This window comes from Theropithecus gelada, unplaced genomic scaffold (assembly GCF_003255815.1).
Source record: "Theropithecus gelada isolate Dixy unplaced genomic scaffold, Tgel_1.0 HiC_scaffold_15883, whole genome shotgun sequence".
Lineage (NCBI taxonomy): Eukaryota > Metazoa > Chordata > Mammalia > Primates > Cercopithecidae > Theropithecus > Theropithecus gelada.
In genome coordinates this window covers 3,406,367-3,420,986 of record NW_020257640.1, presented here as the reverse complement: position 1 = coordinate 3,420,986, position 14,620 = coordinate 3,406,367, and the positions used below count along the sequence as shown (strand labels likewise).

The following is a 14,620-nucleotide window of genomic DNA, read 5'->3' as shown; positions in this document are numbered from 1 at the left end:
CTTCAAAACCGTAAGATATCAAACAAGTAGCCTCGTGCCTTTTCGTTAGACTCTCTCTGCCTGGCCAATTGCTCACTCCTGAGCCTTTGGATTTGCTTCTTTAGTCCACTGTCCTTATAAATATGGCTAAATGAGTAATTGATGAACAGACATGACTAGTGTCCCAAAATGATTATCATCAGCTGTCAAAGTCCGAATCTTCTGATGCAGAATGAGGCCCACCCCAAGGTGGCAGAGCCCCGGCATGGCCCCGAGAGTGGCCAAGAAACCTGAGCTCTGCCACCAGCCAAGATCAGTAGGTGATCTTTACACACACCCCAGCTCCCACTCAGGTCACCTGGATCCTCTGACTCAGAAGCTCACCAGGGAGCTACATGAGCCCCAGGAGCCATGTGACCTCAGCCACACCCCTTGGCCAACTCTCTGGGCCCAGTCCTCTTGTCAGTAAGACAAGGGGATTGGACTTGTTGCAAAGGCCCTTCTCAGCATTGACATTTTAATTTCAGTAAGAGTGCCAGAGCTCACCCAATGTGCAGCCGTCCATGTACACTACACATCCACCCACGCCTCCCCAGGTATTTGAGGAGATAGTCGGAATCTGGGTTGTGACCCCAGAACACTGAATTTGACTTCCTTCTTCATCGTCTTCATTGAAGGGCTTCATTGGTAAGCTCTTCCTGAACTAAGCCAAATGCAGCCATACGTCATGTACGTCAGGGCTTTCCCATGTGCTGTCCCCTAAGGGTTACTTCCTTAGGGCTTCTCTACTCCTCTCCTTTGCCTGAAGATTAGCAGGTGGTAAACAAAAAGCACCCAGCATAGGATTTGGGACATGGCAGGAACTCAAAACTATGTTTCTTTCCAATTATTATACTTCATCCATTCCTCATCCACCCTATTGCCATCTCAAAATCAGCATCCTTGTTCTACGTTTTTAGCATATTTCTAGAATGTCAAATCTCCAGAGCTGGTGGGAACAATGGCATCGAAGAGAGAAGGAAAGCTTTGGCATGGGAGAGACCTGCCTCCATTGTACGCTGGATGTATCACCAGCTCTGTCCTTGGGCGAGCTACGTATTAATGAAGCCCTTCGAGCAATAATCTCCTCCTCTCTGAGACAGAGGCAGTGACAGCATCCTCACATTTGTGTGTGTGAGGATAAAAGTGCAATGATCTTGTGAAGCATCTAGCATCATGCCTGGTACATTCTTAGTAACTCTTCTCTCGCTTCTACCCTCCTTCCCCGCCCACTAAGTGTCGCAATCACTCCATCGCCACCAGATGGCGATGGTCCGTCACCACATTGACAGACTGCCTCATTTTGCTGCGGGTGAGGATGCTTCAGATCTGACCGCTGCAGTCAGTAAACAGGGTTTGGGGTGCTGTCAGGAGACTGAATAACAAAAATGAAGAATGGTGAGAAGTAGCGACCCGCTGACCGTGTCCACCCGTTGTCAGCATGTGCGGTTCTTAAGAATCAAGAAAAAGCATCCTATTTTCTTTCCAAAGCAGTGTCCTTGGAAAAAAATCTCCCAAGGCTGTTCTTTCAACAAGCAGTGAGAATGCAGTTACCTTGGGCTTGAATAACCATGAATTAAACATGAACTCTCCATGAATTAAAGAAAACTCTCGAACCATGAGTTGTTACTTTCAGCTTATGTGCCTGAGTGCTCTGTTGGGCCAGTTTGTTTCAAAATAAACTGCAGTTGCATAACAGCTCATAAAATCAAGAGAGGATTCTGTATCTCCTTAGCGTGGATTTCCACAGGATGTAAGACTCTAGGTCATGTTTTATTTCTGAAAACAGATACAAAATAAGAAGTGTAATTCCTTTTTTAAGTTCTGTCTTAGTTTGTTTGGGCAGCTATAATAAAATACCATAGATGTAATTTAGGAACAACTGAAATTTATTTCTGGAGACTGGGAAGTCCAAGGTCAAGGCGCCAGTAGACTTGGTGTCTGGTGAGGGCCAGCTTCCTGGTTCAGACATGGTTGTCTTCTCACTGTGTCCAAACATGGCAGAAAGGGGAAGGGAGCTCTCAGTGACTTTTTTTTTTAAAAAAAGACGAGATATCACTATCTTCCACGCTGGAGCGCAGTGGCATGATCATAGCTCACCGCAGCTTCAAACTCCTGGGCTCAAGTGATTCTCCCCCCTCATCCTCCCAAGTAGCTGGGATTATAGGTGTGCATCACCATGCTCAGTCAATTTTATTTATTTATTGTAGAGACAGAGTTTTGCTACATTGCCCAGGCTGGTGTTGAACTCCTGGCCTCAAGCAATCCTCCCACCTCAGCCTCCCAAAGTGCTGGGATTACAGAAGTGGAGCCACTACACCCAGCATCTCAGGCCTCTTTTATAGGCACTAATCCTATTCGTGAGGGCTCCATTCTTATGATCTAACCCACCTCCCAAAGGCTCCATCTCCAAATACCATCACATTGGGGGTTAAGTTCTTATTATTTTTAAGGTAAATAGGGATAGGGTCTTGCTATGTTGCCCGGGCTGTTACTCCTAGCCTCAAGTGATCCTCCCACCCCGGCCTCCCAAAGTGTTGGGATTACAGGTGTGAGCCACTGCACCTGGCCTGGGAGTTACCTTCAACATGAATTTGGGGACAACACAAAATTCAGTCCATTGTAACTTCCTACTAATCCATTAATGATATTCCAACTTTGCAACCATTTTACTTGAATAAATTAACTCCTATTACTTATGAGGTTTGCCTTGTATCTTTTGCCCCGACAACTGTTTGTTGTTAAACCATGCAATATAGTTATTTAGTGTTTATTTATTCGAAGTCATTGTTGTATTTGTAATAATTGAAGCAGCTCATTTATTTCTTTACTCTTCAGTAAATTCAGAGATAGCTTGTTAAGTCTCTTTGGACTTCCATAAAATCTGAGAGTCGGTGACAACTGAAGAAATTATCTAATCCAATAGTTCCCAGACTTTCTGATTTCATAGATGAGCGAAATGTCCAGAAGAACTTTGGGAACTGTCTTGGCATTGTCAGGGTTTTACTTTGTCAAGTAAGGACATTAATTTTTTTTTTTTTTTTTAATGGAGTCTCACTCTGTCACCCAGCCTGGAGTGCAGTGGCATGATCTCAGCTCACTGCAACCTTTGCCTCCTGGGTTCAAGCGATTCTCTGCTTCAGCCTCCTGAGTAGCTAGGACTACAGGCGTGGGCCACCACACCCGGCTAAGTTTTTGTGTTTTTAGTACAGACAGGGTTTCACCATGTTGGCCAGGTTTGTCTTGAACACCTGACCTCAAGCAATCCACCTACCTCGGCCTCCCAAAGTGCTGGGGTTACAGGCATGAGCCACCGTGCCCAGCCAAGACATTAAAATTAAACAAAGCAACAGCCAGACACATTGGCTTATGCCTATAATCCCGGCACTTTGGGAGGCCAAGGCAGGAGGATCACTTGAGGCCAGGAGTTCAAGACCAGCCTGGGCAACATGGTGAAACCTCGTCTCTGCTAAAAATACAAAAATGAGCTAGATGTGGTGGTGGGCACCTGTAATCCCAGCTACTCAGGAGGCTAAGGCAGGAGAATCGCTTCAACCCAGGAGGCAGAGGTTGCAGTTAACCAATATTATGCCACTGCACTCCAGCCTAGGCAACAGAGCGAGACTCTATCTTAAAAGAAAATAAACAAAAATTTAAAAAATAAATAAAACAAAGCAAAACAAATTTTAAAAAGGCCCAACCACCATCTACTGTCATCACTATTTCAATTTTAAATGAATATATTTAACACACACACAAAAGTGAGAGGAACACGGTCTCAGAATTTACAAATTGGATAAGTTTTGCTTCATGAAAAACCCTTGGTTGTTGCCATTCCATTGTCCTAGACCAACCTGGTCCCTGACGAGTGGCCCAGACCCTGAACTTCTCAGTCCCTCTTCTTAGTGGGAATTCTCTCTGACTATACATGTTCTAAAGTAAAGTTTTGGTAGAATTTTCTAATAGAACCTGGATTCTTTATCATGAAGTCAGTTACTAACAGGGCTAACCTCTGTGTCTCCGGGCCCAGAGTCCTTTTGGTGGGAAATGGAATTAAAGACCAAAATCTGGGTGCTATATATACACATCGCTTCTGGGGTGGGGTGGGGTTTGCTTCTTGGCCTGTTCAGCAGACAAAGTCAGAGATACACACAAACACACACACACAATGTACACACAAAGATACATGCAGCATACATATATATGTAATGTGTGTGCATATAAACACACATATATTCATACATATCCATATTTTAGAAATCATGAATTCACACCAATGCCTACAGTTCCAGTCCATATCCATAGAGTTATTGCTTGCTTTCCACCATTCCATATTTGTATCTCCCTTCTTCCACTGTGAGAACCCTGGCTTCTAATACATTTACTAATTTTATAATAGATCAAAAATCATTTCAGAATTGCTTGATCCATAACCACCTTAATAAACATGCAAAATAAGTTCAGATTTGTTTCCAGGTCCCCCCGACCCCCCCCCCACCCAAGTCTATGGGTGTGTAATCAAATCACTTGTAGTAAGTTACTTGGGTGATTTCTTTTTCTTTTCTGTTTCTTTTCTCATTCCTTTAGCTCTCTCTCTCTCTCTCTCTCTCTGTCTCTCTCTGTCTCTCTCTGTCTCTCTCTCTCTCTCTCTGTCTCTCTCTGTCTCTCTCTCTCTCTCTCTCTCTCTCTCTGTCTCTCTCTGTCTCTCTCTCTCTCTCTCTCTGTCTCTCTCTGTCTCTCTCTCTCTCTGTCTCTCTCTCTGTCTCTCTCTCTCTGTCTCTCTCTGTCTCTGTCTCTCTCTGTCTCTCTCTCTGTCTCTCTCTCTCTCTCTCTCTGTCTCTCTCTCTCTCTCTCTGTCTCTCTCTCTCTCTCTCTCTGTCTCTCTCTCTCTCTGTCTCTCTGTCTTTCCTTCCAATGTGGTTATGGAATTTCTGTGAAATACTGTGATTTGTTTCAGTTTGCTTTCAGTCTTTGTCTTTTATGTCACTTTCTTACTGATTTAATTTTATTTTTTCAATATGTTGAACATTAACATGTTTTCCAAACTCAAAACTACACTAAAGGCATATTCAGGGAAGTGTCACTCCCTCGAATCTCCCTCCAGCCCCTGGCAGGTAGCCAGCGTGTTCTTCTAACGTATCCTTCCTGTGTTTCTCTTTATACTGGTAAGCAGAATATATATTTTTTTCTTATTTTCCCTTCTGTCTTACACAAAAAGTGGCATTCTAGATATGCTTTTCTGCATTTGTTTTTTTTCACTTAATAGCTCCAGAAAGTCACTCTATATCAGCTCACAGATGCTTTCCTCATTCTTTTCCCATTAGTCAAAACCATGGTGCTATAATTTTTTTTTTCAGTCAGTCTTCATACTTGGCAAGCGGGCGCATTTTTGCACAATAACAAAACAAAGATAAGAATATTATTTCAAAGACATATGTGCTCACACAAAGGAGCCGTCGGTTAATCCCTGCTTTCCATTCCTGCCTCCTGCCCTACCTTCAGCTTCAGCCTTTCCAGCATCTGTGAGGAGGTCTGTTTCCTTCCGAGCGGGCTCCAGGCTCTGTCATTCTTCGCTGTTTTTCATGAGACAGCATTCTCCAGGCTTCTAGAAATTTATTCCAGAAAATGATTGAAAACTTGTATCCATTGATGCCTTTTCTCCTGTTCTCTTGGCTGTTGTGTGTTCGGTGTTTATTCCTTCTCTATCATCTGAAATGTGTGTATGGAAGGAGTCGAGACCCCCAAAAAGTGCTCATTCCATCCACTTGAAACAAAGGGCTGCTGCCAAGTTTAAAAGAACAATGTATTTTTCACCCTATCTCAATTCCTTTAACATTCTCAATACCCAGGAATTTTTATATAAAGCTCTAAAGTTATAATACTAAATATTATACAAGGAGGAGGGGAGGAAGATATGAAATGGAATAGAATGTCTAAGAAGGAGTATAAAGGTGGAGGGAAAATACTAGGACCAAAAGTAAACTACCTGTATTAGCCTGTTCTCTCATTGCTATAAAGAAATACCTGAAACTGAGTAATTTATAAAGAAAAGAGGTTTCATTGGCTCCGGGTTCCATAAGCTGTACAGGAAGCAGGACGGCTTCTGCTTGGCTTCTGGGGAGGCCTCAGGAAACTTACAATCACGGCGGAAGGCAAAGGGGAAGCCAGCACCTCACGTGGCCAGAGCAGGAGGAAGCGTGAGGGGAGGTGACACACACTTTTAAACAACCAGATCTCACTGTAACGTACTCACTCACCATCATGAGAACAGCACCAAGGGGATGGTGCTAACCCATTCCTGAGAACTCCACCCCCATGATCCAGTCACCTCCCACCAGGCTCCACCTCCAACACTGGGGATTACTATTCAACATGAGATTTGGTGGGGACACAGGTCCAAACCGTATCAGTATCTAACTACACTCACCCCAGGAGATAATACAATTTCAGACACTACAAACTGAAAAATTATATTATTCTCTTTTTGAACTCCAGGAAGTGTCTTACTTGGCAATATTCTCCCTGGTTTGCCTGGGGCCTGCATCCCCTGCCTTTGCCTCTGGGAACCATAAATGGCTTTTCAAGAGTGAGGGAGGACAGAGTAGTAGAGGCCTCGCCAGTGGTAAAATAAAAATGCTTTAGAAAATTATGTAAAGACCCCAAGACTTCTAGTATGAGTCTTTATCCTTGACTGCTTGTGTGGTTTCTCCACAGCTGCGATTCCTTCAATTCATTTATGCTTCCGATAGACGTCCCTGCCATCCTTGATGCCTTACCAGAAGAAGACAGACTAGAAACAGTTGAACGGTATTTTTTTTTAACCTTCAGCCCCTAATGTGGTCTGTTTTCCAAAAATATGTGAGGTGCTGTGAGGAACTTCAGAAGACCCCACAGTGCCTGAGCTTGCAACTCAAATGAGAAGATAAGGCTAACACCCATCCACACCACCACCTAGATAAGTTGTTAAATTCATGGTGGAGAATCGACAGTCTTTAAGCTCTACAACTTCCTGATCTTTAGCAGTTCCAGGAGTTCAAGGGAGAGGAGATCTGAGGTGGTGCCAAATGGCCTTGGAAGGCTTCAGTGGTCACATGGACTTGGGTTAGTATGTGAAAGATAGGTAGGACTTGGATGGGCATAAAGAAATACAAGTCCAGAAGCAAGGCACTTACATTTGATTTTACTGATCAGCACCCAACAGCCAGTAGAAATGGTCTTGAATCTCCTATCCATATGCTCATTTACACCTGATGTCTACAGACACAGCAGCAGAGCTGAGAATGGGAAACCTGAGCCAAGCAGAGCCCATGCCCTTGTCCCAGGGCAGCTTTTCCATCATGAGCGCCACAGCATGCAACATTTGCACGTCCAGCTCACACGTGTGTCCAGCTGGCTCACCTGGCATTGCCCCATTTGCAAATGCCTCTAGATCTGAGTCATTACTTCCTCTTTTTTAAAAATATACTTAGCTACTTATTATATCACCACATAATTTTAGGGAGAAAATTAGAAGTTCCATATGTTTTAAAGCAGATACTTTCTACCAGGCAAAAGTAAAATTCATTTAAGATTTCTAGTTTAGTTAACCAACATAGCATAAATTTGTATACAAACTCATCTCTCATTAAAATTAGATTCCATTAGAAGATCATAGAGCACCCAAAATGTTGTATAGAATAGTGTGATGAAGGGGTAGGCTGTGGGTTCAACACCACCCCCCTCACCACCGCCACTCACTCACAGTACACCTTGGGCAACTGACTTCACCTCTCAGTGCCCCAGTGTCCTCATCTTCAAATGGAATGATCCCAGGACCCATCTTATGGGTTGCTATGAAAAGCAGATGAATTAATACATGTCCAATGTTTAGTTCAGTGCCTCACACATAGTAAGGTTTTGATAATTAGCTATACTACCATTAATGACCCTGGTATTCCAAACCCCTAGCCCAGCATCTGACACTTGGTAGGCAAGCAACAGCTCACTTTAGAATGAAGTTGTATCACCCAATAGTAACATTATGAGAAAATAAAAATAAGAGAAGATACATGGTTAGATTTCCAAAACATCAGATGAAGACGTATTTATGTCCCAAGAGGTTTTCCTCCTTCCAGTGTTATATCTCAAGTGTGGAAGAGGAATAAATATTTCTGATATTTTTAAATTTTGATTTTTCATGTCTTTGGGGGTATGAAGGAGCACTTGGATCTGCTGCTGTATCTGTGACAGCAGAGTCGGGGTATAGCACAGAGAGGGCCACCAGCCCTGCATGATGAGAGCTCTGGCACATTGGGAAGACTCTTGGTCCCAGAGTTCCTCCCTACCCACTATTTCCTGAACTCCTATTACTGAAGACCCATTCCTTTAGCTTTGTGCTTTGTTTCTATTAAACTACCTCTGGGGAGGGAATATTTTGAGTCTCACTTATAACTCAGTGTAAAATCCCCAGAGCCTTTTTAGAGTTCAGGCTTGAAGGTCAGTGGCAGGAGAGGTGATGGGAATGAGAAGACTCCTGGTCCAGTGGGGAGGTCCCAGAAAACACCAGGAGAGGACAAGTGAAAAGCTGGAAACACAAACAGCCAACTTAGGCTCTTTACCAAAAGCCAGATGCTCCCACGTGCTTCTGTTTGACGGGTGTAAGTACTGGCATGAAACGTCTGGGCTCTGATCACTGTTGAGGCCAAGCACCCAGCCCTGTGCCTGCCTGATCATCCCACTTTTGGCTCTGACTCCTGCGCCGATAGCAGTTACGTGGGATTGCATTGCCTCGAAGTGAGCGAAGGAAGTGTTCTGAAGTATATTTCTGTGGTGAGATGGATGTCTTCATTTTTATTTGAGATGGGGCTCATGAATGAATTGTGCTTATACATAGTCTTTGCTTTCTTACTTCACAAATGAAGCTATCAGTATTTAACTCCTGTCACTTACCAAAACATTATAGAAACTACAGACAGCTCCTGCCTTACATTGGTTTGACTTATGATTTTTCAACTTTACAGTGGTGTGAAAGTGACTCATTCAGTACACTCCTCGACTTATGATGGGATTCTGTTCAGATAAACCCATTGTGCGTTGAAAATATCATGAATCAAAAATGCACTTTCGACTCACGATATTTTCAACTCATGATGGGTCTAATGGGACCTAACCTCATTATAAGTCAAGGAGTATCCATATTTATCAATATATTTTTCTGACTGTTTCTTTGACATCTGCAAAGGTTCTTAGGTCTAGTTTAGTACGATAGAACACAAGTACAGTAAGCCAGGCAAAGCAGATGTATGACTCACAGATAGGCAGCAAGAATAAACAGAAGCCTAGGATCCAGGGTGAGCCAGCTCACCAAGGCTTAGTAAAGCTGCCCAGGGCAGATGCAGTCTCATCTGCATGTCTCCCACATTGCATCACAGCTGAGGGACCCCAAAAGCACTTTACTTTGGGTTTTATTCCCTGAGTGTCACAGGGATCGCTGAGCTTAAGCATTGCAGAACATTCTGTTCTGAGAGGAACAGGGACACAGCCCTGCTGTTTATCTTAGGATGTTGCATTCTCAGTACATCCTGTCCAAGAATTGCAAGCAAGAGGGGGAAGAACTGGGTGGACCAAGGCCATCTGAGGACCTGGCCTCCTGTAGCAACCCTACTGATCTGCACTCCTTAGCTCCGTTGTTCAAAAATGTTTTCATTCTTAACACATAAACACTTTTGCATTCTAGGCTGGGCGCAGTGGCTCACGCCTGTAATCCCAGCACTTTGGGAGGCCAAGGCGGGCAGATCACGAGGTCAGGAGATCAAGACCATCCTGGCTAACATGGTGAAACCCCGTCTCTACTAAAAATACAAAAAAAATTAGCCGGGCGTGGTGGCGGGCGCCTGTAGTCCCAGCTACTCAAGAGGCTGAGGCAGGAGAATGGCGTGAACCCGGGAGGCGGAGAGTGCAGTGAGCCAAGATGGTGCCACTGCGCTCCAGCCTGGGTGACAGAGCAAGACTCTGTCTCAAAAAAAAAAAACTTTTGCATTCTAAATTACACCATCAGCTGTGATGAAGCAAAGAAATCCTGATAACTCAAGCACTGATAGCAAATTATCACTGTCATGGTCAGACTAGGATCACTGCCAGCCTGCTTGTGATTTGCAGGAAGTGGTTTATTACACACCAGACTACAGCGTCTTTCACACCATATATACTCAAAAATACGTATTTGTTGATTACGATTTCTGTTTTTTCTTTTATAAATACATACTATAGTGATAGTTTAAGTACATTTTTACAAGTAAGTAATCAATTAGTGGAATCCTAAATATGTGAGGCGAATAAGACCTGCCCACATGCAATGATACTTGACAATACCTGAGCTTCTAGAGCTTGGACTCCAGCTCTGAAAAGGAATGTTGAAGTGCCATCTACTCAAATCACTGCATGACGGCACTTCTTGAGAGGGCTGCGGCCATGGTGGGGTGATTCACATTTGCTTCAGCTTCTTTCTACCAGGCCCACTGGGGAGATGTTCAGTAGATCCAAACATACCCAGCTCCTCCTCCATACAGCACTGATGTGCATATTATTTTGACTCAGTTTCCTCATCTTTGAAATGGGAATAGTTGTACCTACTTCATAGAGGGCTGTCAGAATTAAAGGAGATGCTGATGCTGATGAGAATAGTAATTGTAATAACTGACACTCACTGAGCATTAAATGTGAGACAGGGAGTGCTTTGTAAACAGTCTCATTTAATCCGTATGATGAGCTCTTATTATTATGCCCACCTTTGAGACAAAGAAACTGCTAATGGGAAGATAATGTTTGCAAAGCACCAGCATAGTGATTTGCATATAACAGCTGCTCAGTAAATATTAGCTTTCAGTCTAATGAGGCTAGAACAACTCTTGCAGATTTCAAGGGTATTTTTCTTAATAGAAAATTGCCATGCCCGCCTCTTTTTACATATATCGCTGCTGACGTAAAGTGGCCCTGTTTGTAATTCCAGACTTTTGCAGCCTTTGTTGCCCTTTGTTGATCTTGGAAGCGTTTCTCTAATTCAGTATGGTGGAGATGGGTGCTGTCAACAAATTAGTTGTCCTGTTCTTCTAAAGTCCTGGAATCACTGAAACTAGAGGTTAAGTTTCCCAGCCTCCCTTGCAGTTAAGTTGTCCATTTTACTAAGTGTTTGCTGATGGAATGTTAGCAGACAAGATACAGTCCACTCCTGAGGTCAGCTCTTAACAGAGTGAGTGTGTCTCCTGCACACCCTCCCTCCCTGCTTTGCTTCAGCCGAAACCCACATGCAGTGGCCCAGCTTGAACCATCAAACAACAAAGCTCTAGGCCAGAGGTCAGCAAACTATAGCTCTGAACCAGATGTGGCCCACCACCTACGTTTGTAAATAAAGTATTATTGCAACACAACCACAGCCATTCAGTTATGTATTTTTCTATGATTTCTCTCTTGCTACAACAGCAAGAAACAAAAAGTTGTGTAGTTGTAACAAAGACTATATGACCCATTAAGTGTCTAGAGGAAAAGTTTACTGACCCCTGCTGTAAGGGATAGCAGACCACAAAAAGATTGAAAAAAAAAGAACTAGACTATTTAGAAATATATTGTTGAATTTTAAAGCCATTGTGGGCTTTCTAGTTATCTTCTTTGCTATTGATTTCTATTCTAATTCCATTGTAGTCAGAGAACATATTCTGACCAATTTTAGTCTTTTGAAATCTTTCAGGCTTTCTTTATAGCCCAATATACGGTCAGTTTGGTAAATGCTCCATGTACACTGGAAAAGAATATGAATTCTGTAACCCCCATTTTTTAAAATTGCTTTTTCTTCTCTGGTTATAAATAACTACCATTATGCCTACCATTGTTTGTTGGTGGAAAGCAATTTATCAGCCTTATGCTTCTTTTAATGTAAAACAACAAAAGTAGATGGAACTAAAGTTGAATACCACAAGAATTGCATAACTCCTAAATGATCACAATATTTCATTCTATTTTTACATTGGGAAGGAAAAGCAGTTCCCACTAAACATCTTATCACTTTGCAGTGAGCTCTGTGAGCAGAATGTAGAAGTTGTATTGACTCCAGAAATGATCAAAGTGGAATTCCCTATGTTGAACTACAAGGACATCAAGAAGGAGAAGTAAGTGGATGCTTTTATGCCTTATTAAAAGGTAATCTTGGGTGAAATTCGTTCTGCATAAAGTACAACATTGTCCTGTTGTCTGAGTCTAAATAGCTCAGTCTTTGAAAAAGACACATTTCTGGTGCTTCAAGAATTTAGATGGGTACTTTATTTTAGGCACAATTATACTCCCTGAAATCTTGTTATCAAGTAAGCCTTTTAAAACTGAAATCAATTTTCCATGTGCTTATCAATCAATTTCAGGATGTGTTTGTTTCTTATTAATAGCTGATTGAGTTTCATTCTGTATAAGGAACTGGCTCTGGAGCCAGACCATCTGGAGCTGCACCATTTATACATAGAAAATCTCAAGCCAAGTTATTGTCCTTATCAACTCTGGGCCTCAGTTTCCTCATCTGTAGCGTGCAGAAAATAAAATCTCCCTGTCACAGGGCAAATATAGGGATTAAATGAGATGCCAGCGATGGAAGCACCTAGCCAGTTGCCTGATGTGAACCAGAGCTCAGTAAATGTTCTCTCCTCCTCTCCTTCAGGGGCTAACTAGCCAAGCAAGCATCATCCTTTGAAAAACTGGTTTCAAAAACACAGTAATAAACATATAAAATGTGTTCCTCCTCATTGTAATGAAAGAAATACAAATTAAAACAAAAATTTTGAAGAATACTTTTTCATGTAAACTGCCTATAGTTCATACGCTTTTTAAGTTTGAAATTCCATGTGTACACTTTATTTTTATTCTTTTTCTTTGAAAAATGCCTTTATATTATTTTTTAAATTAGAAAATATAAAAAATTGTAAATATGATAGAAACAATAATTCTACCACCCAAAGGTAGTAACATACATTTTGATGTATGGTCTTCCAAAAATATAGATATTTATATTTATATATTTATATTATAGAGTTATATATGTATTTATATTTTGAACCATGTATATGGTTTAAATATATGGTGAAATATATATAAATATATATAGTTAATAATATTTTTTCCATATATATGGAAATCATCATACATGGTTTAAAATATAAATACAGGGCGCGGTGGCTCATGCTTGTAATCTCAGCACTTTAGGAGGCTGAGGCAGGTGGATCGGCTGAGGCAGGTGGATCACCTGAGGTCAGCAGTTAGAGAACAGCCTGGCCAAAATGGTGAAACCCCGTCTCTACTGAAAATACAAAAATTAGCTGGGTGTGATGGCAGGTGCCTATAATCCCAGGTATTCGGGAGGCTGAGGCAGGAGAATCGCTTGAACCTGGGAGGCAGAGGTTGCGGTGAGCTGAGATCACATTATTGCACTCTGGCTGGGAGACGAGCAAAACTCCATCTCAAAAAAATAAATAAATAAAATATAAATACATATGGTTTTAACAAAATTCAGTCATATTATACATATTGTTTTATCTTCTGCACTTTTATTTCACAACATAAGCATATATTTATAAATATCCATATGAATTATTATATTTCCAAGTAGATGTACCATAATTTATTTAACCAACCATCTGCCAATGAATGTGTAAACTCTTTGCAGTGTTTTCTGTTATCAGTAGTGCTGCCACAAACATCCTGTGCCATAATTCCTTTCAAACTTATCAGACTGTTTTCTTAGGGTAAATTCCAGATCAATGCGTATTTTAAGGTTTTAATATATATTGCTTAATGACCATCCAGACAATGTGTTACCATCTCTCCTACTGGTAGAGGTGAGAACTGCCTGCATTCGAATGCCCTGGATGACGAGGAATAGTGTCATCTTTTTTTTTTTTTTCATCTTTATCAATGAGACAGAACTTTTTTAAAGACCATCTCATTTTAATTTTAATTTCTTTGTTTACAAGTTAACTAAAAATGTGTCTGTGCCTTTCAACCATTTCTCTTCTTTTATGAGGGACTTGTTTTGCCTATTTTGCCTACATTTCTGCCTTATTTGCAAGAGTCCGTCATTTATTAAGGATTATTACCCTTTCTTATATGTGCTGCAAATTTGTTTTCTCAGTTTGTCTTCTACTTTGTTGTGCGGGGCCTGCCTTTTCTGAAAGGAATGCTTACATTTCTTAGAGCAGTATGAGGTCTCTTTTTTTTGTGATAGTTTCAGAGACCTGCGGCAGCCAACACTGCTCAGAAAATAGATTGGCAGTTTCTGGTAAAAGAAAATGTAGGAAACAACATTTTAAATAGAATTTCAGTAAGCATCTGTTTTGATCAGTTAATTAATTAGTTAATTAATAGACTATTGTGTTCTCCCACCCAGCACATAAAACCTCTTGCACCTCAACACACAGATGCACTTTGTGTTTTGCTTCAAGTTTCAAAAAACTGACAAAGGGTTTTAAATGAAAACCTTTTTTTTTCTATTTCAAATATTACCTCTGGACATAGAATGACTTGCCCCAGGAGCAGGGTAATATTCAATACCTATCTATTCACTTGCTCTTTTTTTTTTTTTTTTTTTTTG

The 14,620-nt window shown here is 41.5% G+C and overlaps 1 protein-coding gene across 1 annotated transcript in view; it reads left to right on the top strand.

Moving 5' to 3' along the window:
• The window catches only part of LOC112617115 (cilia- and flagella-associated protein 221), a 110,798-nt gene that overhangs the window by 93,659 nt on the left and 2,519 nt on the right, over window positions 1-14,620 (top strand). Inside the window, exons 22-23 of the mRNA XM_025373834.1 lie at window positions 6,733-6,825; window positions 12,063-12,158. Coding sequence (XP_025229619.1) covers window positions 6,733-6,825; window positions 12,063-12,158 — 189 coding nt within the window. The remainder of the gene's footprint in view (window positions 1-6,732; window positions 6,826-12,062; window positions 12,159-14,620) is intronic.